The 26125-nt window shown below is 38.3% G+C and overlaps 1 protein-coding gene across 1 annotated transcript; it reads left to right on the top strand.

Annotated features, from left to right (window-relative positions):
• Positions 1-319: 319 nt before the first annotated feature.
• Positions 320-25378, top strand: TMEM168 (transmembrane protein 168). The gene is made up of 5 exons (XM_066550809.1): positions 320-365; positions 4264-5529; positions 13912-14054; positions 16298-16572; positions 20818-25378. Exons 2-5 carry the CDS (start codon positions 4336-4338, stop codon positions 21363-21365), a joined length of 2160 nt encoding a protein of 719 aa, XP_066406906.1. The 5' UTR covers positions 320-365; positions 4264-4335; the 3' UTR covers positions 21366-25378.
• Positions 25379-26125: the final 747 nt, after the last annotated feature.

Raw genomic sequence — 26125 nt, 5'->3', positions numbered from 1 at the left:
CCAGAACCTTCACGCTATGTGCTCACCTGCCTGCGAGAGCCAGTTCAAAATGTGCATTTCCGACACCGAGTACAGAGGAACGCATTCCGAGGCCGAGGAAGCCGGACCACAGGCTGGGGAAGGCTCAGTCTGCCTTGCAGTCCTGATTTAATCACAGTTTTCCCGCTTGCATGCCTAAGCACCAGTGTTTATGGTTTGGTTTATGGCTTGGCTGGTTGGGCCTTTCCACAGTTCTAGCCGACCGCGCCGTGGCGGCGCGGCGGTGTTTGAGCCTCGGCGCGGCCCGTAGCGGGAAGCGCCGCTCTCGGGCTCGACATGGCGGCGGCCGGCGCGGGGGGCGGGCAGGCTCCGGGCCGCCCGGTGAGGTGAGAGCGGGCCGGGCGGGGCGGGGGCGCCGCGGGCTCCTCACCCAGCGCGGCCGGGCGGGCACCGCCAGCACCGATCGGCGTGGCGGGGAGGCTGCTGAGGGACCCCAGTGCCGGCCCTGACCCTCCCTGGCCGGCCCGGCCCCGCAGCTGGAGCTCCAGCCGGGAGCGCGCCCTTCCCCAGAGCGGCCATCCCCGCTGTGGGCGCGGTGTTAACATCTGGAAATTAACGCTGCCCTTCACCGGAGGTTAAGTCTGACGTGTTTATGTATTAACTAAATAGGACTTCTTGTTTAAAAAAGAACTCTTGCAGAATTGCTGCAAAAAAAAAAAAAAAAAAAAAAGTGGTAAACTGCAAGAATAAAGGTGAAGGAAAGTGGATTCACTGTTTTAGATAGATCTCACCTGGGCTTAACTACTGAACCAGCTTTGGGGTTTAGTTGTTTTTTCAACTTTCTTAGACGAGTTAAGGTTAAAACTACATTGAGAGCAGTGTTTCTTTATATATAGGAAAGCTACTAGATAATTTGGTCTCTAAATGTTAGTGAGGCTCCAGGTTTTCCTTAAAATTATATTTGCAAAAGTTGACAAATAGTTATAAGTGGGTGTCTACGTTCTGTTTGAGATCTAAATGCGATTTGTTGAAATCTGCAAGTCGGGTCTGAAATAAAACGAAGCAGGACACCTTTTCTCCTTTTAATGCCTTTATCAAAAGCGATCAGCTCAAGATTGGGAAGCTCAACAGGTCTGCAGTCTCTGCCGACTCTCCCAGGGTGACTCATAGAAGGAGAATATGCCGAACTCTGTACACGAGGAACAGAGCTGGGGTGTAATTGTCGTGGGAGCTTTCCGGGTGTGACTCAGATGTTAAGCCTCGTCTCTTCGCTCTCTCCGGGTCACGGTCCGAGAGGATTTTCGTGCTCAGGGTGAGGGGTAACGAAAGCCCCCAGCATCTCTTCAGGCCCAGCACTCCGCTCCTCACTAGGAGTGATCTAGACATCACTCTAATTTCCCAACTCTATTGGCTCGTTGTTTTGGGGGTCTTTTCAGTCCATTTGGAGTAGTAGCCTCTCATGGCATGCTGGTCTTGAGGCTATTTTGCGTGCTCCCCCTCTTACGTCTTGTCCCTTCTCCTCACTGTCTGGGGAGGTCCCCGCCCTTCACTGTCTCGGGAGAAGAGCCGTCAAGGTAACCCCACCCGGGGCCTTTACTGATACAAAAAAGAACCATTAACGACAACGACTTGTAATTATCATAACAAACAGGTAGCACTTCAGCAGCATCAGCGGTCTGACTAGTTTTTGTAACCTTTTTCTCACAAAAAAAAAAAAAATTGGCAGATTTTTTGGTTATAACAGTGTCCAACCTGAAACCTTAAAGCCATTAGTTTAAAACAAACACAGGAGCACTACCCCCTCCCCAGGACTTTGAACACTCCCTGTGTAAACAAAGTGTTGACAGAAATTAGTAGCAAATAGGTGTGTTTTAGACAACAAATCAGTTATTGATATTTCTCTTTAAAATTGAATTGCTGTTGTCTTTCTATTTGGTAATAGCTGTGTCATGGGATACTTTAATCATGAAAATGCACCTTTTCACAAAAAGTCGACCATGTATTTTGGTTAAAAAATGCTAATGTTTAATAGTGTGATTTAGGAGTGCACATTTTTGCTAATTGGCTAGAAGGTGGAGTCGGGAAGAAGAGATTGCATTCACAGACTGAGCTGTCATTTTGCAAATCCTTTTTCACTACTTGTGCCCAATTAGATTTTGTGTCTCTGCAGTAGGAACAGACACGTTGCCCCATTTGTTCCCCTACCCCAGCACCTCGCAGCGGAGGGGCAGAGCAGTTTCATATTTCTGTGCTGTGCTGGCAGCAAAACTCCACACGAGCTGAGGCAGTGAGAGTTGTGTTCTGTCAGAGTGGCTCGCTGCCTGCCTAGAGGGGAGTTTGCTGCTGTTAATGATCTCACAGAAAACAATTCCGTGATTGCAGCAAAATTTTAATCCGGGTGTGAGGCAGGAGCTTTGCTGTTTGCTCGTAGCAAAGGGCTCATTCCTGCTGCCTGCTGGGGCTGCTGTCCAACTGAACGTTCATAGGGTTAGCCTCTCGACTTGGAGGGGTTCCAGAAAGGAATCCAGATTAAAAGGATGGGATGGCATATGTTCTTCAGAGTAGCAGTAGTTGCATGCTGGTGCTGTGGGTTGAAAGGAGATGGGAAGTAGTTTCTCTGCATTCGTGGTTTGAACTAGAGAGAGCAGGAGACAATGGGAGGGCTTGTGTAGCAGCTGAAATAAATGGTTCAAGTTGTCCACAAAATGAATGTTGATTGTAGTACAAGAAACAGTGAGATGCAGTCAATGCTCTGAAACCTAAACCTGGAATATGAAAGCCAACTCACGTTTGTGTTATCTGTATAATAGTGAAACGAAAGGGTGAGAGGAACAGAAAGTAAAGGAAGAGATATTGTGAGATGTTAAGCATCCAGGCAACTCAGAATTAAGTCAATATCTGTAAAACACTACTAATAATGAATACTGTGAAAATGCACAGTTGACATCCAAAGAACTTTTAACTTATCATAACTTCATATAATAGCAATTTGCTTTAAATATATGGTGTGTATTATTCTTATTTAGGTAAACAAATTTTTAATGCATAGTTCTTCCAAGTAATATCTGCGTTGTTTTTTGGTATATAGCATAATTTGAAAATATGTGTTACCAAATAAGTAATTTAAACAATAGGATTTCTTAGGCCTAGTTTTTCTCTGCAGCAATTACTGAAGCTGGTTTTACACTGTGTGTCAGTCTTTGAATCTGCCAAAACTTAGGGGCAAATCAGTCAATTCACTTCATCATTTGTTGTTCGCTGGTTTAAAAAATAAGAATTTAAAACTCAAAAGAGAATAAAGTCTAAATTTTGCATTTGAGTCAAAGTGTCTTTTAACACTTCCCCCACCAACATAAATAAAAGCAGTAAGCTATAACCTAGCACTGAGTGTTCTTGGCACTCTGGTATCACTATCATGCCAGTCGCTCTTCAGAAATCTCTTTAAGATGGGCAATTAGTTAATTACTTAAAAAATTATGGAGGCTACATGTGTCTTTTTGTATTTTGGAAGCTCTGCCCATAACATTAGAAAATGCCCCTTAAAAATACTTCTGTCTGTTTGTAACTATATTAAAAAGAAAATCACATCAGTTAAATGGATCTGAGTAGGAGGTGCTTTTGTTCTAAATATAATATTTATCCTGATCAACTTGTTTGTTTTCTTGTTTTTGGAGGGGGGGGAAACTGACTTGAAGGGGTGCAAATGAAGGCTTTGATTTTACATTACAAGAAATCTCTGAAAATCACACCAAATCAGTTTTTATATCTCTGTGTCCACTCTCCTTTTGTGAAATTGAGATAATAATATCTTTTTTACTCTGGGTTAAGCTCATTAACTGAGTGGGAAGTTCTTTTTGTGAATCATATACTTACTTCACTGCTAAAAGGAAGTCTTGCAAAGCATGCTGAAAAGATTTAATAGAAAATGAGAACTTATCAAATGTAATGGTGAAATAAAATAGTGTTTTAAAATAATTATGAAATGTTCTAGAAGCAAGTGGCTATCATAGAAGGGTTTTGGATATCCACAGATATCTAATAGAGATAGCTAATCGATGAGTTTTTTGGAAAACAGGCCAGGATTGTTTTCCTCTCATTCAAGTTATGAAATAAGGTTTATGCAGGACCCATTTTATATTGGTTTTCACACTTAATTGGTCTTTTTAATGTGTTCTTTTTACTCTAGATATTAAACTTGTTCATGTGACAGGATGGGTCATATTTATGTTCTATAGGCTTATAAGGAATTATTTGGCACTAAAACTTTTCTTAATTCTCTTCCAGGGCTTCAAGGGTTCTGGACCACTGTTACTGAAATGATATTACAGAAGGCAGCAGTTGCATTGTGTTTGTTGGATGAAACCCGAATATTTACTGTCGGTCAAGTGGGTGAAAGCCCTCCCTGCCGTTTACATGTGTAGGTCACTGCGGTACTGTGTTAGTCACTGTCTCTATGCAGCAATGACAAGGCTAGAAGAGGCAAACAGAGAAGTGAACATGCACTCATCGGTCAGATACCTTGGCTATCTTGCCAGAATCAACCTGCTGGTTGCCATTTGCATGGGCCTTTATGTCAGGTGGGAAAAAACTGCAGATGCACTGATTTTGGTAATATTTATTCTGGGGCTCTTTGTTCTTGGAATTGCCAGCATACTGTACTACTATTTTTCAATGGAAACAGCAAGTTTGAGTCTCTCCAATCTTTGGTTTGGTTTTTTGCTTGGCCTTCTCTGTTTTCTCAATAATTCTGCCTTCAAAATGGATGTGAAAGAAGAAGCTACAAAATATTTGCTTCTCTCTGCCATTGTTTTAAGGATATTATGTGCTTTAGTTGAAAGGATTTGTGGTTGTGTCCATCATCGACCAACTCTGCTGACAACGGTTGAGTTTTTGGAGCTAGTTGGATTTGCAATTGCCAGCACAACTATGCTGGTAGAAAAATCTCTAAGTATTATTCTGTTGGTCTTGGCTTTGGCCATGTTGATTATTGACTTACGTATGAAGTCTTTTTTGGCAATTCCAAATTTGGCAATTTTTGGAGCCATTGCATCCCTACTCTTTTTTCCATCACTGCAGATCCCCACAAACCCTTTTGCCTTGGCGTGTTTCTTCAGCTGCCTCATTTCAGATCCCCTCCTCGACGTTTACTTCAGTGGACTTTCGGTTACTGAGCGATGGAAGCCATACCTGTACCGTGGTAAAATTTGCAGGCGGCTTTCTGTCATCTCAGTTGGAGTCATTGAACTAATCTTTTTCATTCTTGCAGCCTTTAAACTACGTGATTTGGACCTCTGGTATTTTGTGATACCTGGTTTTTCTATTTTTGGAATTTTCTGGATGATCTGTCATGTGATTTTTTTTATAACTCTTTGGGGATTTCACACAAAACTCAATGACTGCCACAAGGTGTACTATACTCACCGAGCAGAAAACAACAGCCTGGACAGAGTCATGGCATCTAAAGGAATGCGTCACTTCTGTTTGATCTCAGAGCAGCTGGTATTTTTCAGCCTTGTTGCGACTGCTGTTTTGGGAGCGGTCTCTTGGCAGGTAAATAATAATCTCTTTATCTTGATCTCCTCTTGACAATAATCCTGAGAATTGCTGGATCCCTAAAATTCCTAAAATCTGATGGTGTGCTGCGGGTTAAGTTGGAATGCGTGGTTTCACGGTCCTGGGCTTTGCACTTAACACTTTAAGCTGCCTGGTCTGTGACCTGTTAGAGCAAGTGCAACTTACCAGCTTCCTTATGTTGGCAGCATGGGAAAAGGTAAGTGCTTTCAGGGCAAAAGAGGTGAGCAATGTATTTTGCATTTACCTACATCAGAAATTGTTTTGCTTTTGAATTCATTGTGCCATAAAATTTGTTTTCAGAATAAATCACTGTGTTAAACCCTAGTAATGCTCACTAATTCTAGGGCTTTTGTTGTGGATTATTTTCATTAGATTGAAATGTATTAAATAGTGTAATTTTCAGTAATTTTGGTTTGCTTTTAATCAATTACATGGAATCAGAGATCAGCTGATAAACTGATAAATCGTTGGTATAGCATGAGCTTTAAGTGTCTCACCATCAAATCTGATTATGCACCCCAGGATAAGGTATCTGGAAGACCAGTCATTAAAATCACACAGTGGCCTTTGACTTTTCTTTCCATTTATGAGTTAAGGATGTTATCTTTTCTTTAGCAGAAAGCATACATTTCTTTCAAAATGTTTGTTCAGTGCCCAAGTTAAGACACATGGTGTGTTGTCATAGTTGCAACAGGGCATTTCTTTTTCAAGTTGATACAAACCACAATAACAAATTTGTGTCCATTCACCTCTTATATAAATTACAAACATATAATAATGTATATAAAATATCCTTTTACAGTAGATCACGTTTACAGACATGTGTTTGTACTTTTTCCAGAGCAATTTCCTGCCCGTTCCTTTGGAATTTCTAATCCTGCAGATTTTCTCAGATTAAATAACTTTGTGGATGAATGGTATTTAAGAAATTAGTGGAAGATTAAATTAACAGTTACTTTGTAACTATGTTGGGTTTGGGGTTTTGTTTTTTGTATGAAGAGCATGAGAGGTTAACAGACAAGTCTCCAAGAAACACTGGGTAGTTTTGCCTTTTTTTTGGAAGATTATCAGCACTCATAGCTGTGGTTGGACTTGCAGAATGGACAGAAGGAAACAGAACCAAAAATTCGATTCAGTGCAAAAGTTCAGGGGAATCAAGTTGGCAAGAAGTGGGTTGTAGCCAGGTAAGTAGGAATAGTTCCTCATATGCTGCTGAGCTCTGGAGCTGTGTATCATGGCATGCCATGTGTGGTGCCCCATGATTGAAGAGGCTCAGGAGGAAGCTGGACAAAATTCACAGGGGTCAGTGTACTATTTGGAAACCACGTCTGGCTCAGGGAGTTGTTGAGCCACTAGTGGTTAAAGTATTCAGGAAACATGTTTTTTCTGTCCTTACATCTCTCCTAGGCATGAATTTGGCCTCTTTGGAGACCAGACATTCTTCTGGATGGGCCTTTGGTGCAGATTAATACAGCCATTCATACATTCTTATCTTAAGGAATTTTTTTTTATACTTTACATTTACATTTTTAACATATTTTTCCTTAGAGTTTCTTAGGAATGCCAAGTATTCCTCGGTCTTCAGTTCCTGAAAATGTGTTTGCTCTTCTAAAGATTATTTAAAACATTTTTTGCATATGTAAGATGTAAGAATTTTCAGTCTTTGCAACATTAGTTTGGGATTTCTGTAGCTATTTCAGTATGTGTGAATTATATTTGAAATCTGTTGAAAGTGACCTGAAAGATGAATCATTTTTTGTTTATACCTTTCCTCACTACTGAAAGCTTGTTTAATGATAGTGCATTTGATAAAAGAGATGGCTTAAAATTACTTGTGGTCTGCCATTTGACCTCCTATGAATAGAATTGCTAAAAATCTGAGCCTTGGAAAGGTTCTTCCTAACAGTCAGCTATAAATAATTAGCAGTAGTTTATAAAAAGAGCTCAGTTATAGCCAGAAATGGAGTAGTGGGAAGAGGGGGGTTCCCTTTCATGGAAAATGTTTTGCAGGCACATTATATATGCCCTCTTAACATTTCTAGTAACTGTAATATCTGTGCTTTGTATGAATCTCATGTGTATGAAAAGTCAAGACCTAAAGCACCAGTTGTCTGTTAATTGGTGTCTAGAAGTATCCTATTTTATTAAAAATGCCAGAAAGATATCAAATCTCCTTTTGTGGAAAGGTTTTTAAAGTAAGGTGAATTAACTTGCTGTAGCAGGGACAGTGGTTTTCTTACTGATGCAGAGCTGTTGAGGCTAAAAGTCCTGTCAGTCAATGACCTTCCTTGAAGGGGAGCATTGCCTTTGTAATAAGACAAGGGTTTAAAGTCTCTGTTCATGGTACTTGGGTATGTGCTTGGGGAGAACTGTAAAAATAATGTGTTAAAGTTGGGTGCATTAAAAAATGGGGTGTGTTTCAGCTGGGACATGGTCTGCTTCTGAGAATAATCCTTGTTAGAGCTGCAGAGGAAAGATGTCTTGCGTTGCTGGTAAAAATGTACGGACATTTTCTTTGCAGAATCTGCAGGAAACGGTCAGCACCTGCCTTTACATTTGTGTGAGTAATTTCAGTCAGATCAATAGATTCTTTAGTGCCAACTTAATTCAGCAATTAATCATGTGCCCGGTCGTAATTAAGCCCTTGGATTGGACAAAGATCCAGAAGAAGTCATGCAAATGACTCAGATATTACTTCTTCAAGAATCCAATAAAATGATGAAAATTTTGCAGATGAAGAGCTTTTAATTTTCAAAGATCTTGGAAAGGTTTGGGGCACTGTTTTTCTCAAAAACTTAAAATCAAATTTTGTTAAATGCTCTATGCCAAGGTATCTACAGGTTTTCTTACTGACTGGCTAAAGAGAATTATTATTCCTGGAAGGCTTGTATTTAGTATTACCAGGAGAAAGATTAACTATGTTAGGGCCAGTAAAGTAATGGAATGAAGTACATTATTCAGTACATTATTCTTGGTTTTAGGGAATTTTATGAGTTAGTAAAATAATAGTATTCCTTACATGCTTGAATACTCATACTTAAATGGACTGTACCATTTAACTTGAATTATTTATAGGAGACAAAATAAGTTTACTGTATGTATGAGTACTTTCCTCTTTGGGGGAGAGCTAATGATTTTGTAGTTTCTATTCTGGTGTGGTTGCACATATATATAGTAACACCTATATTTACTTAGACATACTTGTATTAACATCACAGGTTGAATAACTTGAATGCAAATTATATCCAGTCTTTCTCCTTCTCTTTACCCCTGCTTTTCTTCCTGGCTTGTATTTTTAATCCAATCCTCCTCAGGCTTTTCTTGTTTGGAACTATTTTTTGTTGTTTCTGTTACTCCCCCCAGAGACTCTGCTGCATCCTCTGGCCTCTTTCCGTGTTTTGTCAAATGTGCATGCCATTCCTGCCTTTTTTCATCTGTCTGTCTGCTCAAGTTTAGTTCCCCCCTTTCTTTTCTTCACTGAGAGTTTTTCCTGTTCTTGCTGATTTGCCTTCAGTACTTGTGCTTTGCTGTTATTATACTGTCCTGTTGAGTTTCTTTTCTAATACCTTTATTCCCTCTTTTTCTACTATTCCATCAGCTCTTAAGCCCTAAGTGCTCCTAAGTGAGCAGTTGCTCACTGCTCACCATTTCTTCTCAAACTCACCCTCTATCATGTGTACTTTTGCTGCCTTCCTCTCTCCAGTGTGTGCTCAGCCCTCCTTGGCTCTCTTCCTCTCCAGTCCCATCCCGAGGGCTACCTCAGGTTGCCTGCTGAAATCCACAGTGGCAGCACACCTTGCTGCTGTCACCACCACTTCAAGAGCTCCTCAGTCCTGAAGGGGATCTCTGGTGTCAAGTATTCATTGTGAGTCTGAAGAGTCTATTATGTGTTTAGCGTGCTGTCAAAATTTCATTAGTTTCAGGATTCACATTTTTGTATTTAAAAACATCAGAGTTTTTAGCTTGCTTTTAAACTGATAACTGCACGTGGTTTTGCTGGAACAAATGCATGTAGATAAAAGCACAGGCTTTCCCATGGCTAGAACAGGAGTCAGGGATGGGAAACACAGCACATTAAATCTGTCTACCAGTGATTGTGACAACTGTTTTCTGCAAACTCTTTCCTAGATTTTCCCACTGCTCTTCTCATAGTCAGAAGTAAAGGATTATTTATTGATCTCCATAGACTCTCTGTTCGGTAACTTGTTATAAGACTGTTTCCTCTGGTAGCTGATGTCCTTTGTAGCTTTACAAATTTTGTCTTTAAGCTTTTTTCTACCTGTAATGTAGATCTTATCCTCATTTGAAATAAGCTATTCATTGAATGTTAGCATGTTACCTTTTTTCTCCTCAGCCTTCTCTGTCATAGAGGGTGTTCTTTTATTATACTTTGTTTGTTTGGGGAGTTTTGTGTATCTTTGTGTGTCTGTGTATAAAAACAGGTAAATATTTCAGCTTGGATAATGGAAAGCAGGACAGTATTTTTGCTTGGAAATGCACAAAGGCATCTTTCTCAAAGTAAGCTTTCTCAGTTACTGGTCTGTTAGATATAATCCCAGGCACCCTGCTGTGTGAGCAGTGGGTTGGACCAGATAATTTCCTGAGGCTCCTTCCAACCCCAACCATTCAGTGATCCTGTGACCATCTTAGTTGACATATGTTTAGTGTTTCATTTTTGTTTTAAACAGAAGGGCTCTTCTATAGGTCTTTGTAATTGGCTTCCAATTTAAACTAACATTTTATGCATTTTGGGGTTTTTTCTTCAGTCACACATCCATAATTAAGTACAGTTCCAGAGTTATTCTGCTTCAAACAGTGGTTATTCTTTGGGATGGAAATTGTCCTATCCATGAATATAAAATGACATCTTGGCTGTAAAATACCTCTAAATTCTTCTGGTGTTCTAACAGTTACACTTAACAAGAAACAGTGCTCAAAAAAAGAGAAAGTGGAAAGACACTACCACTAGTGAAATCTCACCACTCTTTTATTATTGTCTGTCATTCCAGTCATCAGAGGCAAGGAGTAGATTTTTTTCTTTTACGTTTTCTGTGTTATTTGAAATGGTTGAGACTTAATTGTTAATTCCTTTAGAACAAGACAGACAAAGGCAAAAAAAAAAAAAACCCTAAAGATTAAGAGATAAAATGATTTCTCATGGGTTTTTTCAGTAGGATTGCCTAGATGGTCCCTGTCTTCTGTTTGCTTTTTGAGCAGTCTGTCTGGAATCAATGAGCACTTGGAGTTCAGGGACGTACTGCAGGTTCACATTGCTAGTGCAATTGAAAACAATGAAAATGGGTTGAACACATGAAAGAACAAAATCCCTTTCTGGCTCTGCCTGTACATCCATGGCCATCTGCTCCATTAAGGACCAGTCACCAAATCTTTGGGATTTAATAAAGCACTGACAGTTTCCATCTGGAATTCTAGCTGTTTATCTTAAGGGAGGAACCTGTCTTCAGTTTTACTGCAATAACTAAATCAGATATTTTTTGCTATTTGAAGTTCTTCTTGTTTAGGTATTTTTAAATGTTACTAGTCATTTTTTTGCTGTGCTGTATTTATATATATATAGTAGGATTTTATTATCCTACTATAGATTTGTTCTAATCATCATTAGGCACTTTTACATTTGTGACATATTTCTTCTAAATCAAAACTGTTGAAAAAGTGCTGACAGCAATTGCCAGCATCTTTACATTAGATGGATGTCTACAAATGTAAAATATCCAACATTTTCCTATTCCGTAGCATAAGATGGCCACTAAAAGACAACACAGTTGAAACCTCAGATGGAGCTGAGTTGATTCATAGCATTATAGAGCTTATTTCCCATTCCTGTTGTAATATTTGGTACAAACTCAAAGCAGGATACAGAGCAAGATGGATCACCGAGATGATCCTTAGTGCTTCTGTGTGACACCCTTATTTCACAAGTACTTGAGAATTTTCTTTGCCAGTATTTTAATATTAGTAAGAGCATTTTCAATATTTAAGTATTTTTTAGGAGCTAAACTCAGTCAGAGTGGGTTTTTGTGATCATTTCAGTTTGTGTTGTGGCAGAATGCTGTGGGTTTAATTAGTTGCATATGTTTAGGGGATTGGGGAAATGCAGGGAGTATTTAGAACGAGAGGGTATTGTTGTAATTGGACTACAATAAAATTAATATAAAGTAATATTATAATAGTTTATTAATTATTTAATAGTTATTGTTTAGTAATATAGTTAATAATAATATAATAGTTATTATTTAATAATAGTTTAATAATTATTTAGGACATTATGATTGCTCTTGTTTTTATTTTGTAATATGTTCACTGTTAGCAAAACACTAATGCAATATAGGAGTAGTTTGCTTTATTAAAGTCCAAGAAAATATATTTATATGTGGTGTAAAAGCTGAACTTGTCACAAAAATACTTCCCTTTTTTTTTTTTGCATTACCGTTCTGGAATGTACAGTTGGAAAACTACATCTCCAAGACTTGAAATTAATTTAGCTAGAAAACTCCGCTTTTTCAACAAAGTCTTATACTTCATAAGGTTTCTACAGAAAAAAAATATAGCCAGAGCTTTATAAGTTTTTGTTGCTGCCACTTTTCAGAATGTGTTGGGAAAACAGAGCAACAAAAAGAAACACTTGCTGCTGATACATTTGAAACAGAAATTATATTTCCTTAGTTAAAGGATTTTTTTCTCTGTATTAACAACAAAACAAATTGAAGTGTTACCATAATACAGTGTTTTAAGCTTTCCTGTCTTCTGGTGATTTCAGGTAATTTATGCTATCAGTTGATAATGCTGTCAGTTAGTTATTATTGAATATCAGATTCTGGTGTTTAATTGTTGTCACCATTTCAAGGAAACATAGGTGAGATCCTTCCATCACAAGTGTAATAGGACACTTTTTAAAACCAGGACAGGTAGCCAACTATTCTTTCTTAGTGCATTAGATGGGTAAAGCTCTTCTTTCAGGCTAAATAATTGTGTTTAAAAGCTGAATGTAGTTGAGCTCGTGCCATGTGCCAACAAATTCTGGGTTGGTTTAGGTGTCATTTTTTTCAGTATAATATAATTTCCAAATTATTAATAGTGTTGACTTTGTGTTAAGTTGAACTACCAGTGCCCATCAAGTCACTGAGTCTTACACAGTAAGGCAATATCCAGATTAAAAAAAAAATAACAACATTAATATTGTAGATTAGTACAAAGAGCACAAATAAAACATAGAAGAGGTCAGAGACCACAGGATTCTTCTCAAGACAGAAATCTCTAGCTATGAATTAACTTCCTTTGCCACATAGCAAACCTAAATATTTAGCAAATGCACCATGGATATTAAAGTGCTTGTTTAATTATATATTATAATACTGTTTCTATCTATCCTAAAAAATTTAATACCTGATTAAACCCATTCACATCATGCTTAAATAACTAAAATGAATCCTTATCTGTTCTGCCTCTCAGAGATATCTGGCATTTCAGAAGTCCATTTTTATTTTACTAGTACTATTGATTGAGATGTAACTGTTGAAACTTCTTGTTTGATTGTTTTTTACAGAAATCAGCTATGTATTAGTAAGTGTAATATTTTCCAAAGCTGCTTTTTTCCTTTGAAGCAGGAAAGCTTCATATGGGGTATTAGCTTTGTGAATGCTATGAAGTCCTGTAGAGGATGTTCCTTTACTCATGTGGTATTTATGTAACTGACAAAGAATTGTCTTTTTAACTGAAATAATCACAAATGATCTCAGAATTCATCTCTTGTGTGATACATAGTATTCCATAAGTTACATGTATATTTATCATAGAATGGCTTGGGTTGGAAAAGACTCTTCAATCATCACACCCAGCCATGAACCCAGCACTGTCAAGTCCACCACTAAACCACCTCCCAAAGTGTCACATATACACATCTTTTAAATACCTCCAGGGATGGATGCAATAAACCAGTGTGCTGTCATCTGGTGCTAGATACATAATATCTGTGCTGTATCTCACTGATTAAGGCTGACCCTGCAGATGCTTACAGATCTTCTTATTTTATGCACATAATTAGTTTTGTGGCATTTGATTTTCTTGCCTCAGTTGGTAAACTAAGATATGATCACAGTTTTTACAGCTAAATACTGTGCTATCAGTGTTTTAAATGCATTCCTTTCAAAAGAGTGATCCTTGCTTACCAGCCACCTTCTCCCCAAGCTTTTCATTTGTCTTTACAGTAATTCACCATGTAATACATGGAAAAATAAATATACATTACCAGTAAGACTTTGCATGTTTCAGGGCCCAATTATGTGGGATCAAGCAAAGCGATTTTCATACAATACCTAAATCTCTTCATTTTCTTTTTAGCCAACCAATGGGATCTTCATGAGTGTATTTCTGATTGTTCTGCCTTTGGAGTCCATGGCGCATGGGCTTTTCCATGATCTGGGAAACTGCTTGGGAGGAACGTGTGTTGGGTATGCTATTGTGATTCCCACCAACTTTTGCAGGTATGGTTACTGTCCATTCCAGCTTCACAGTGTGAATGTATTGTTTGCTCATGGAGGCAATGCAGTGCTGTTGCTTGGATTTTCAGCAATGAAATACAAATTCAAATAATAGGCAGATTTTCTATTGCTCCTCTTTCTCACCCTGGAATGAGTAACTCCACCTTTCTGTCTAGGTAATTTGCTTTTAGAAAGCTGATGAATACAGACCAGCTGTGCACAGGCAGATTTCTCAGCCCATATCTCACGCAAAGGAGGACTGGGGCATTTGACTGAGACCAGGTATCTTACATGAGGAGATTGAATAAACCAAACAGATCAGTTCAAAATACTTTTGAATTCAATTAAGTGAGGTAGTGTCTACATTTAAAGTTCATTACAATTAGATTTTCAGATGAACTACATGTCATGTATTGGTGTGGAGAATTTGAAGCTGGTTTTTGTTCCAACGTAAATGTTACCATATGAGAAATGAATTACTGTAAAGGCATTACACTATTATTATTTGCACGTTTGTGTGTTTTTTTTAGAAGCTTTAAATTTGCAAATGCTGCTTTTGCCATAAAATTAAAATCAGTGTGTGCACATTTTTTTGTAAGTGATAAACAAGAGCTATATAAATTATCTCTTCAAGTCACAAGAGAAATATAGTAAGTTGATATGAGAGGCTTCAAAATAGAACTGCCCGATTTATGAAAACTTCACAGCTTCAGTGTGTGTAAGGGATTTAGTGGATAAGGAAGAACTTAACATCAAAGAAACCAAAGATAGTATGCTAATCTTAAATAACTGTATCTTAAATATTGTAAAAAACACATTTTCTGAGCTTCTGATTTACAGTCTTTCAGCTGTGCACCCTGAAAAAAATCCTTGTCAATTATTGTTACAGATTTGAAAAACAGATTTTCAAAATTTACATTACAATAAAAATAAATTAATTTTGTTTCCATGGTAACAATTTAATTCTTTCATTGCATTATATTATTCTGACACAGGCAGTTCCCTCTAATTTTGAGCAAATGAGATACTCTTGAGCAACTGTTTAGAACCTGACAGAATTAAACTTCCTTATTAACAAAGCTTGACTGTTTCAGTGATGAACTCAGTCTTCACTTGCTGAGACAAATAGTAATGATGAGCTATTCAATGTAGCTGTACCAGTGGAATAATAATTTTCATAAAAGCCCTAGACAGGTGAGAAGGTGCAAAATTTAATTAGCTAGACCAATAAGGAGACTAGGTAGCTTTACGCATTGGCTTGGAAACAAAATACATGAAGAATACACACATATATACATATATAGGGAAACAACCATAATTTCATGTTTTGTATTAGTAGAGTAAGTAAAGACTTATCTCCATATTTTCACTCCCAAAACCTCTCCATGTCTGTAACTGAGCATAAATGAGGCCAATTTGGCCCAGCTGTCAGTCATGTTCCTTATCATTACCCTTATTACATCAGCTGAAGAGTGATGAATGCTTTTCTCTTTCTGAAAATATATTCTGAAAAGCACTCCCCTAACTGGGTGTATTGCAAGACCAAATTTCCTGTTATTATGATTAATGAATAGCTGTGTAGACCTAAAAAAAAGTGTATTTTTTTCGATATTTTAGATACTGTATATATTTGGGGTTATTTGTTATATATTTATCTATATTTTATATAAAATATAGATAATGATACAAATAAAATTAATTTTGGAACCCAGGGACTCTTATTTTTCTTATATATAGAATTACTGTATTTGTGTGAGTTCCATGTTTCAGAGTATCTGAGCAAAGTGTGTATGTGGATTTCTCTTTCATCCATTATTGGAAACTAGTTTGCATTATGGTTTGTGCAGATTAGCACTCGTTTTCTCTGCATTTCTTCCCAGCTGTTCATGGAAAGGTGCCTGTCTGAAGGCAGTGCTCCTCAATGGGACTTCATGAAATTTTTGGAGCCTCCCTTCTTCCTATCACAGCTTCCTTCTCTCCCTCTGTCTCTCAATTGCAGGAATAGCATAGGGTTGAGTAAGACTATGCTTGGAATTGAAGTGTGACAGAAGGGAGATAGTGGTCCCTCACTCAAATGCAGTCATTTGAGTTGTTTATGAACTGTAAATTTGAAGTAAATTTGAATTTAGAACAGTGCTACCTCATAGCAGACAGAATATGCACAGGGGAAAATAGCAGCAGCTACTAGAAGTCCACTTAGCCTAAAATAATTTTCAGCCATAATCATTAGCTGTTCTTCTCTTTAGTCCTGATGGCCAACCAACTCTTCTTCCACCTGACCATGTCCAAGAGTTAAATCTGAGGTCTACTGGCATGCTTAATGCCATCCAAAGATTTTTTGCTTATCACATGATTGAGACATATGGTTGTGACTACTCTACAAGCGGGCTGACCTTCGATACCCTTCACTCCAAGATCAAGTCTTTCCTTGAACTTCGGACTGCAGATGGACCCAGACACGATACCTACATCCTGTATTACAGTGGTCACTCACATGGCACTGGTGAATGGGCTCTGGCAGGTAAGTGATCTGGGGATTTTTTTTTTTGGTAATTGTTTTGGTTATTGATAACCTTTCCAACTCAATTCATTAATTCTGTAAAAAATCATACTGTATTGCAAAACTTTGAAGTTTTGAATGTACTTACTACCGGCTTGTTCAGAATGGTAAAGAACCATCAGTCTTTGGAGAACAGTTTTATACAACTTCCTGGCAGGGAGGAAAGAAAGGAAAAGGTTGTAGTATTACAGAGCATGACTGTTAAGAGATTCAGAGGCTACAAGAAATTGAGAAAACAATCCAAGTTGCAGGCTGACTACCTGTGCTAGTGGAGAGAATGGAGAAATGCAGAAGCCCCTTTGGGATGCAGGTAAGTTATTGTTAAGAGGTAGCTCTTTCCTTCCCTTGCATTGTGTGGCAGTCAGGTATGTTACTTCATTAACTTTGTCATTTTAGTATTTACTGACCTTGATAAAAATCCTTTTACAGCAAACTAATCTTCCACTTATTCTCAAAATTGTCTAATGTTGTTGACTCCAAATATTTTCTTTCAAGTTTAAACACAGTTTCATATTCCCCTGATTTTCCTCGCACATGATTTTTGTATTCAACAAGTTAACTTTAAAGATTGCTTTTTTCCATGCATGGAATTAAAAGTGGAAATTACACACTCCTGCTCTAAAGACAGATTTTCCCCAGTATTTTGAGGAATATTTGTTCACTGTAACAAACAAGCATAATCTTTTCTCATTCCTTGGACATGACAGAAGGAATTACAGAGTGTTCTGTGACACTGTCAGTTGACTGTCATGAAGGACTGCATTTATGTCTTTAAGATGTGCTTTGCTTTTTTTTTGTAAAAGAATCAGTAAAAGAAACAGGAGGCAGATACACAATTCACACTACAAAAGCAGGTCTTCAAACATATAACAAACCTTGTATCATAAAAACAGGTATGATTTGCTGACACTGTGGACTTTGGGAGTGATTGTGGGCATAGTGTAGCCTCAAGATTGTAAACCTCTATTTAAAGTGCCAGTTTAATGCCTTGTCATATGCTTGGCATAGACTTCACTGTTTCCCCCTTTCTTGGCCCATTTGTTTGGTAAACTTAATGAAGTTGTCAAATCATTGCAAGGTTTAGCCTTGCTCTGCTGCTGTAGGGAACTGAAGTCACTGTGTGCAGAACGGTAATCTCATAGTAAATACATTTAAAATTTGTAACTTTTTTCTTCCTGGGATAGAATTAATTCTCTTGGATAGCACTTTGCCTGTGAGCTCCAGGCTCTTTGTCAGCAGTGTCTCTCCAGGTGCATGTGCCCTTCGGTGGGGCGTGCCCTTCATTGTGTGCTCAGGCTGAGGTGGGTGCTCAGGCACAAGTCAGTTTCCATCTGGAGGCTCTGTACCTGTTCTGGTGCAGCTCCATCCGTGAACCTTTAGACCTGCTGAAAAACAGTGTGTATTTTCTCCCAAGGGCTTTACCTGTATCAGAGATTTTAAAAAGCCACAGCTTTTACTGTGACCTTAGTGCAAGTGATGAGCTACAGTGTATGTAGGGTGGCCAAATTACTTCTCTGAGAAGGGGGTTTTTTGTCCACAAGAGCAGCTGCCACTCTGCAATTGCTGAGTGTGTCCACACCTTGTGTGGAGCAGACTATCAGCAAAACTCCACCTCTCACCTGTGCTCCAGCCAGCAGTGTAGACAAAGTCAGCTTTCTTGCATGTGTAGAGCCAAATGTTGCTGCAAAAATTGGACAGCTTTCACCCCAGACCTGGCTTACTACATCTAGCCACCCTGGAGTGTGACTGGGGCTTCAGGTCCCTCTGCAGCATGTAGGTAGCTGTAACCTAAATTGATATCTAGCCTTTAGGAGAAAGGCCAAGGTAACTGTTTATACTCTGAGTGCTGAAAGATACAGTGTGTAAATACAGTGGTGTTCAACTTCCTCACAAAGCTCCTTTTTAGTTCTCTGTCCAAACACATCTTCAGCTTCTACATGGATACACATAGAGTCACATAAAGGAGAACAGGCAGCTGTCATAGGTCTTGCACATTTTTTTTGTGATTAATTTTAGTTAAATTGTGGAATGTAATGTGATCCTCCTTCCAGATATCACTGCTCCTGCATGGAACTTGAAAGTAGAAACTGAAAATATAAAGGCTGTAATTGTGCCCCATGTATTGGACACTGGCGTTTTGTGACAGATGGAGCCTTGGCCATCAGTTCCAGTAATGTGTGCTATCCTCTGACCTGTAAAGAGGATGAAAAGAGATGACAACAATGAAAAAAACCCATTCATCTGATTAAAAAAGTAGTTTCTCACTGCTGGCTTATGCCATGGTACAGCACAGTAGTAGCAGTGTAGTCTTTGCTTTGTAATGACATATTGCAAAAGAGGCTTACTGAATTAATTAATTCAGTAATGATGTTTCTCTGTTGTTGGAAGCTGAGATACAGCACTGTGGTGTAAAAAAGAAACTGTTAACTAGTCATGCATGAAGCATGAGCCAGTCAAATGACCTGGGGGGTCATGTTGTCTGAGTGAAGGCAAAGGCATGAGCTGGGCTAATAAAGCTTTGTCTCTGATCCTGAAACTGTTGGCGTACCTGTTGTCCTGCTAAACCTGCCAGAGAGCCAGAGGTGGCCAGGCACCTGCATTTCTTGCACAGCTTGGTGCCAAAACCTCGTGCTGGGTGACAAGCCCATGTGTTTGAGGTCCATAGGGTTGGAAGCCAAGCATGTGTTTGCTTGTATCTGTGAAGGATGAGATGGTTTTCTTTGGATGATTCTATCTAGTTCTGTTTTGAAATCACATGCACTCCTACACCGCTACACTTTAATAAAGTTTATTTATAAGCCTTTAAAATGTGAACAAATAAAGAAAATTTTACAGATAATTCACACAGAAAGTGTACCTAGAAAAAGAAAACTACTTCTGTATAAGTTTCTGCTGTAAATAACTACAGCAATTTGAGGATCATGTACCAAGACAAGTCATTTCTTTTTGTTTGTATCCTAGAGATTTTTTTGGTACTAAATTTCCCAGTTTTTCATTTTCTTGGAGAAAGGTGCAGCCCTGGAATTTTGCTTTTACTTTAACTACAATAGCATGCACAACACTTTAATTCTGAGATATTAATTTGAAGCACTTTTTTGTCACCCCTTACAGGTAGAACTGTAAGTGCTGAAATATGCAGCTAGCAACATTTTAAACACTGCTTCATCATAGTCACTAGTGAAAAATCACTCTGGAATTAAAATTCAGTTATTTTAAATACCTTTCTCCTTTTTCTTCATTTTTTTTAAGTTGATATTTTGAAACTTCAATATTTTGTTGTAAACCTGTATCATAGCTTCAACTAGCCAGAACTGAGGCATACCAGTTCTTTACTTTAGTATCACTGGGGAGACAATGGAGAGTTGTTTGCAAGATGTTGTCCTCAGGTACCTGAGTAAGTAAGCAGTCTGCCTTTCAAAGCTACACAGATCCTGCAGCATTCAGTACATTTAAGCAGAAGGACTTCCCACAATAGATAACATTTCAGGTTTAATTACAATCTCCTCTTTCAAAGTGCTGTTGGAACAGGAGCTAGAAAAAACACGAGAAGTTGGACACTAGTTCACTCGTTGCAAGGGTCTTCTGACCTGATAGGAAAAGAATATTGTGGAAAAATTTCAATGAGATTTTTGTTTCATTGAGTTGTAAATCGATACCTGTTTTCTTGAAGCTCTGAAAACAGCTATCTCTAGAGAGAATCTCTTCATTCCTGGTCATGTGAATTTTTGTGCTTGCTTTGGTTCCCACCATTTGAAAATGTATTTTCCTCTAAATTCATCTCTTAGACGAGTCTTTTTTTAATATTCATAAAAACATTCTAAGAGTCCTATTCCTGTTCCTAAAATTATTAAGATTTAATACAAAAGAAACTTTATTTCAGATTTTTTCAGTTTATCTGTATTTTCCAGATTTCATCAATTGCCTATAATTTCTTTCATTCTGTAAAGGAATTCCTTTTTTGTAATTGTTGGTGGGTTTTCTTTCTAATCAAGGGTAAGTTAATGGCTTTATTTGCCAGAGCAAGTCAGTTAATACCTCTATGGAGATATGCAGCATTTACAGACAGAAAGGATGAATTGAAAACATCTGTTATATCTGTCCAGATTGTTCAAGTAAGGGATTCTTAGAACCAGTCAAAACAGTTAAAGTTCTGCAGAAGTCTCTGTTTCTTCATCCTGATGCTAAATCTTTTTGTCCTTGTGGCAGGGGGTGATGCTTTACGACTGGACACGCTGTTGGAGTGGTGGAGAGAAAAGAACGGCACTTTTTGTTCTCGACTGATCATTGTTTTAGACTGTGAGAACTCTCAGCCTTGGGTTAAAGAAGTAAGAAAAGTAAATGACCAGTATGTTGCTGTGCAAGGAGCAGAAATGGCCAGAGTTGTAGACATCGAGGAAGCAGACCCTCCACAGCTCGGTGACTTCACCAGGCAATGGGTTGAGTACAACTGTAACCCTGACAGCAGCATCAGCTGGTCTGAGAAGGGCCGCACGGTGAGAGCCATGTACGGGGTCTCAAAGCACTGGAGCGACTACACTCTGCATTTGCCAACGGGAAGTGATGTTGCCAAACACTGGATGATGTACTTCCCACGCATCACCTATCCATTAGTACATTTGGCAAACTGGTTTTGTGGTCTCAATCTGTTCTGGGTCTGTAAAGCTTGCTTTAGGTGCTTAAAAAGGTTGAAAATGAGTTGGTTTCTTCCCACAGTGCTGGATACAGGACAGGGCTTCAAACTCGTCAAATCCTAATCAGCAACCAAAGAGAAAATGAAGTGAGAACTTTGTGAACTTTCTCACTGTACCATATTTAAAACTTTTTCTATTACTATTTTTCTCTGAAAAAGTCTGCTCTACTCACTTTATTCAGCTTTTTGAGCAGCTACAGTATATGCAACAGTTAGAAATTGCAATCTTAAACAGAAGAGGGTAGAACTATGATATTTTAAATTTTGTTACATGTACATTTGTAAGAGACTTATTTAATACGACCATGCATTTTGGAGACAGGTCCCATGTTCATATGTCTTACTTAAGGCAGCCTTTGTTTAGAGACACCAGTTTGATGGACAGGAGCTCCTGTGAATGTTACACGATGCTGATCTGTCATTTATGTTCACTATACAGTTTAAATAGAGGAAAGAAACCAACCTACTACCCCAATCAATTTATGTGTGCTTGAAATTATGTGGTGGGATCACTGAGCCAAAAAAACCCCAGAATATATAGCTACTGTATGTAAGTAGCTACCAAAAAGCTTTCGTTTTATTTGCTTTTACATCTTGTGCCCTGCCTCAGTTGTCTACTGCCATCAGTGGAAACTTGCCATGGAAAACAAGGAAAGCAGACAACCCTCTAATGCTCTGATACTTCTCAGACAGTTTTGAAGTGTGTTTTGAAGTGAGTTTTAAAAATATTCAGTGTTACTTTCAACATAAAATATCTTGCTGGTGATCTTTGAGTATACATTCCCAGAAGTTAATTTATATATGGAATAAAAACTGCAGTGAACATTTTTCCCTCACCTGCTAAGTGATTCTCAATTTTCCAGGCTCTTACTAGTTTGTATTGTGAAAAGCTAATCTGAAGAAAACAAAGCAAAACAAAACCCAAGAAATTTAACAAAGAAAATAATCCTTAGATAAAAAATGGGAATATGAGTGTTGCCTTGCTTCCATGTTTATCTGAAGTCCTTGTTGTGGCTAAGATCTTGATTCTGTGAAGTTCTGAGTACAGAGTTGGACCAGTGAATTCATTATCTATTAAAACCACAAGCAAAGTTTGTTTGAATGGGTTATTCCCTTAGGAGAAGAGGGAATCCTCAGTATTCCTTAAGTCTTTTCTCCCACCCACAAGGTCCTGATTTTAATCCTTCCAGAGCTGGATGGGACTCTAGAAATCCTTTCCTTCAGTCATAAAAGCTGCATAGCTTTTTTATGTTAATTTTTCAAGTACAGAAAATTAGGAGTGAAACAAGTAAGTGGCTAAGACAGTACAATTTGTGGTCATTTATTTGCATATGTGTGTGCAATTCAGTAGACATACAGTTCACTTTTTTCTGTTTCCATCAGTATTTTAATAAAAGTGTTAGAGAGCAGCTGATATTTGTCCAAAAGATAACTTACTAATTTTTTTTTAATTTAAATACATGCAAATAATATGTAGCTCAATAAGTCTTTGCCATCATGGCTTTTTCTAATGCCATTTGAGCTTTTTAGCCAGCCAAGTTAGAGAATCTGCTAGCACTGATACCCATCAGTAGCTCCTGAAATAAATAATGAGAGCTACAACAGCCAAAGCAATTTGTACCCACCAGATTCAAAATGGTGATTTTCTCAGATCTAAAAGTGGCAGCCACTAAGTTTCTTCATTAGTATGTATTACACAATGTTGTTTAGCCAAGGCACTGCCTCCCACACTGCTTTCCCTTTCTCCATCCCCTTCCATAGTGTGAGAAGGGGATAAAGAAATAAGAGATTAATTATATCCTATGAAGACTAAATGCCTTTGGGTCTTCTCTGAATAAATGCTGTGATTGCAGCTCTGTCAGGGAATCAAGAGGTGGCAGTTGTCAGTAAGGACAGAGGGTTCTCACACCACCTGACTTCAGGTATCCAACTTAAGGTCCTAATGTGGGAGACAGAGGTAGGAGTCATCTCATTTAAATTCAGATGTTCAAAAACCAAATACCTGAATCCATGCTAGTGACCTGAAGTGCTCCACTGCTCATTAGCAAGGAGAAGTAAATATTTCCAGAGGAAGACTGGTTTAGTCTCTATTCTAGAATGACTTTTGAGGGCATTGCATTTTTTTTGTTTTGTTTTGCTTTCCTGTGCCAAAGGTCAAGCAGACAAATCCCTTACATCTCTTGAATAACCTTAGAGCACCTCTAAGCTATCCTCTGGAGCCTGAGCTGGGTACCTAAGCTCCTTGTTCAAGCACATAAAGTGGATACTTGAAGTTGGGTTGAACAAGGATCTGTCAGGTTGCAGAAAAGCAGTGCTGCCTTCTGCAGAAGTCACTGTCTTCCATTCCTGGTCATCAGCTCTTGAGTATAGATGCATAAAGACTCCTTTACATTTGGTTTGTAAAATCACCATTGTTTTGACTTCTCTTTCAGTAGAAGTTCACCTGATTGCATCATAAACTGTTAGAGCTTGAGCCTTTGAAATTTTAGTAAAGTCCCCATAAATACCTCATAGCAACCCTGTGAACATTTTGAACATTTGAAGTCAAGAAGTTAGTCCTTTCTGTTCTGGAAAAGCTTTAAATATCAACCATAACACTTGCCACTAATTATAATTGACAGATCTTAATGGGTAAGATTCTACCTGCTACTGTTACATTTTTATGGACATCATCTGTATCTTTCTTTTTGTACATGAAAGGGAACAAGAAAAGTGTGGGATTCCTGACCTCTCCTGAATCTGTGGACAGGAATCTGCTGTGTAGTGCAGTGATGGACTTAGCTCTGGGCAGAATAAATGGAACAGTTTGTCCTGCTGTTTTGCCTCTGGATATTAAATGGTTTCCAGCTTACTTACCAAAGTTAGATTTTTCTCCTAGGATAGACTGGGTGTTATTTAGCTGTTTGCTGAAAGGCACATAAAGACCTGAAAAAGAGAGCAAAAATACTATTTGCAAAACTAATCACGTGTTTGCAGATTTGTTTCTATTTTCTCAATTACAGACCTCTGGTTTTCTAAATTTGGAGTAGTTCCAACATGAGCTAAGGTGTTCCTACTTCTGATTTTGTTACTGCAAAGGCATGGTGAAAATGCTAACTTTAAAAGAAATGTTTACAGCTGTTCCTATTATGAGGCCTTTTTGGACAAAGAGACTGTCATGTGTTTCAAAACACTATCAAACCAGGGCTATGGATGATGAGGAATTCAACTTCATCAGTTCTTCACTTCTGCACTGACTTCTATCAAAGCATCCTACAGTGTCCCACATTCCCAGGTGGAATTTTTCTCCAGCTCCTGGTGCTTATGCCTCTCCACAGGTCTCTGCCCAGCCTTGGGCATGTGCCTGAGGGACGAACACTGGGAGCTCCTGTGATCTAAGTGAGGAGTTACCCTTCTGCTATTCCTGTCTGAAAGACAGGGCCTGAAGGAAATTTAAATCTAATTCCAAAGAATGTTGCATATGCTATCAGTTACGTACATGTTGTTTAGTGGTAACGTGTACAGATTTCTGGGTAGAGAGAAACATTTTTGCAAGGTTTGTCTCTGTACTGTATATTCAGACATTTTGCTATAAAGTTTGTTATAAACTTGTGTCACAGCATGATTTTATGTTGACTTTGTTTCATTTACCTCCTGTATAGGACCAGCCTTACTGAAACATGCAAATGCACTGAGTCCTACAAAGAGGTTCAAATTGCATATTCACAGTGGTGTTTTTCTCTGAACAAGTATTGGGGGGGAAAAAAAGCCATTATTCTTCATTTTTGCACTACTAGAGTGATGTACTTGCAGTTCCTTATGCTTTGTATGCCTTGTAGTTGTTGTCCAGTCTTCAGTTCAAGTTTTTCCCAAAATAATTTTGTATATTTTGTAAAAGCATAGTTAATGCTTTGCTAGCAGCAAAGCACCTCTGTTGCCAGCAGTAGACAACAAAATCAGATTAATTTTCTTGTTTATAAATACCTTTTGTGAGAGGATTTTTACTGAATATACGGTTTTTAGATGTGTAAATAGATTTTTTGAGTGTATTTGTGATACTGCTTAAATACATTTTGCTGTTTTGGATGCTCATTTCAATTTCATCTTTTTGTTTGTGTCTTGATCGCTTTCCAGATTTCTGCGCTCCCTCTTGAATTACATGAGGGTTTGCTGTACAGCTTGCTTCACAGGAGGTTTTTTATAACGAGAAATTGCAACAGAGTTTATGGAAAATAGAGTATTTTGAAAATACTCTAAGGAATATTTTTAGTTTAATAATTTAATAGAAATGAGAAATACTAGCTTAAATTGTTAATGCCTTTCACCTTGTCTTTTTTATCACTTATTCAACAAGCTAGTAAAAATGCTGTTTATACTTCAAGACATAATTTTATAGAGATATAATTGAAGACTTCCTTTACATGAGTACTTGTAGTTAGTCAAATTTCTTATCTCCAGTAAGATCAAGTTAATGGAAGGTTCCTGTGTGAGATCAAGCCTGGGAGAGGAAGTAGAAGGAAACTGTTGCTGCAGAATCGTGAGGATGACAAATCCACACATCTGCTTCTCACAGAAATTGCTGGGGAGGTTCCTGCACTTGGTCCTCATGGAACAGTCCCAGCATTCCTCTTAACAGGCTTGGACTTGTTAAGTGAGGATTTTGGCAGGCAATGGAGAAGCAGAGTGGTACTGTGATAAGGGGTGATGGGTATCTCAGTGGTAATCCAATGTCCAGAGCTGCCAAGAAGGCATGGCCAGTTCTTCTGGCACATTGACTGGCTGAGTACAAGGATGATTGAGCGACACCTCTTGGTTGGTTGGAGTTTTTTTAACAGAAGGAGTTTA

This window comes from Molothrus aeneus, chromosome 5 (assembly GCF_037042795.1).
Source record: "Molothrus aeneus isolate 106 chromosome 5, BPBGC_Maene_1.0, whole genome shotgun sequence".
Taxonomy (NCBI): Eukaryota; Metazoa; Chordata; class Aves; order Passeriformes; family Icteridae; genus Molothrus; species Molothrus aeneus.
This window is presented reverse-complemented; position numbering and strand designations above follow the sequence as displayed.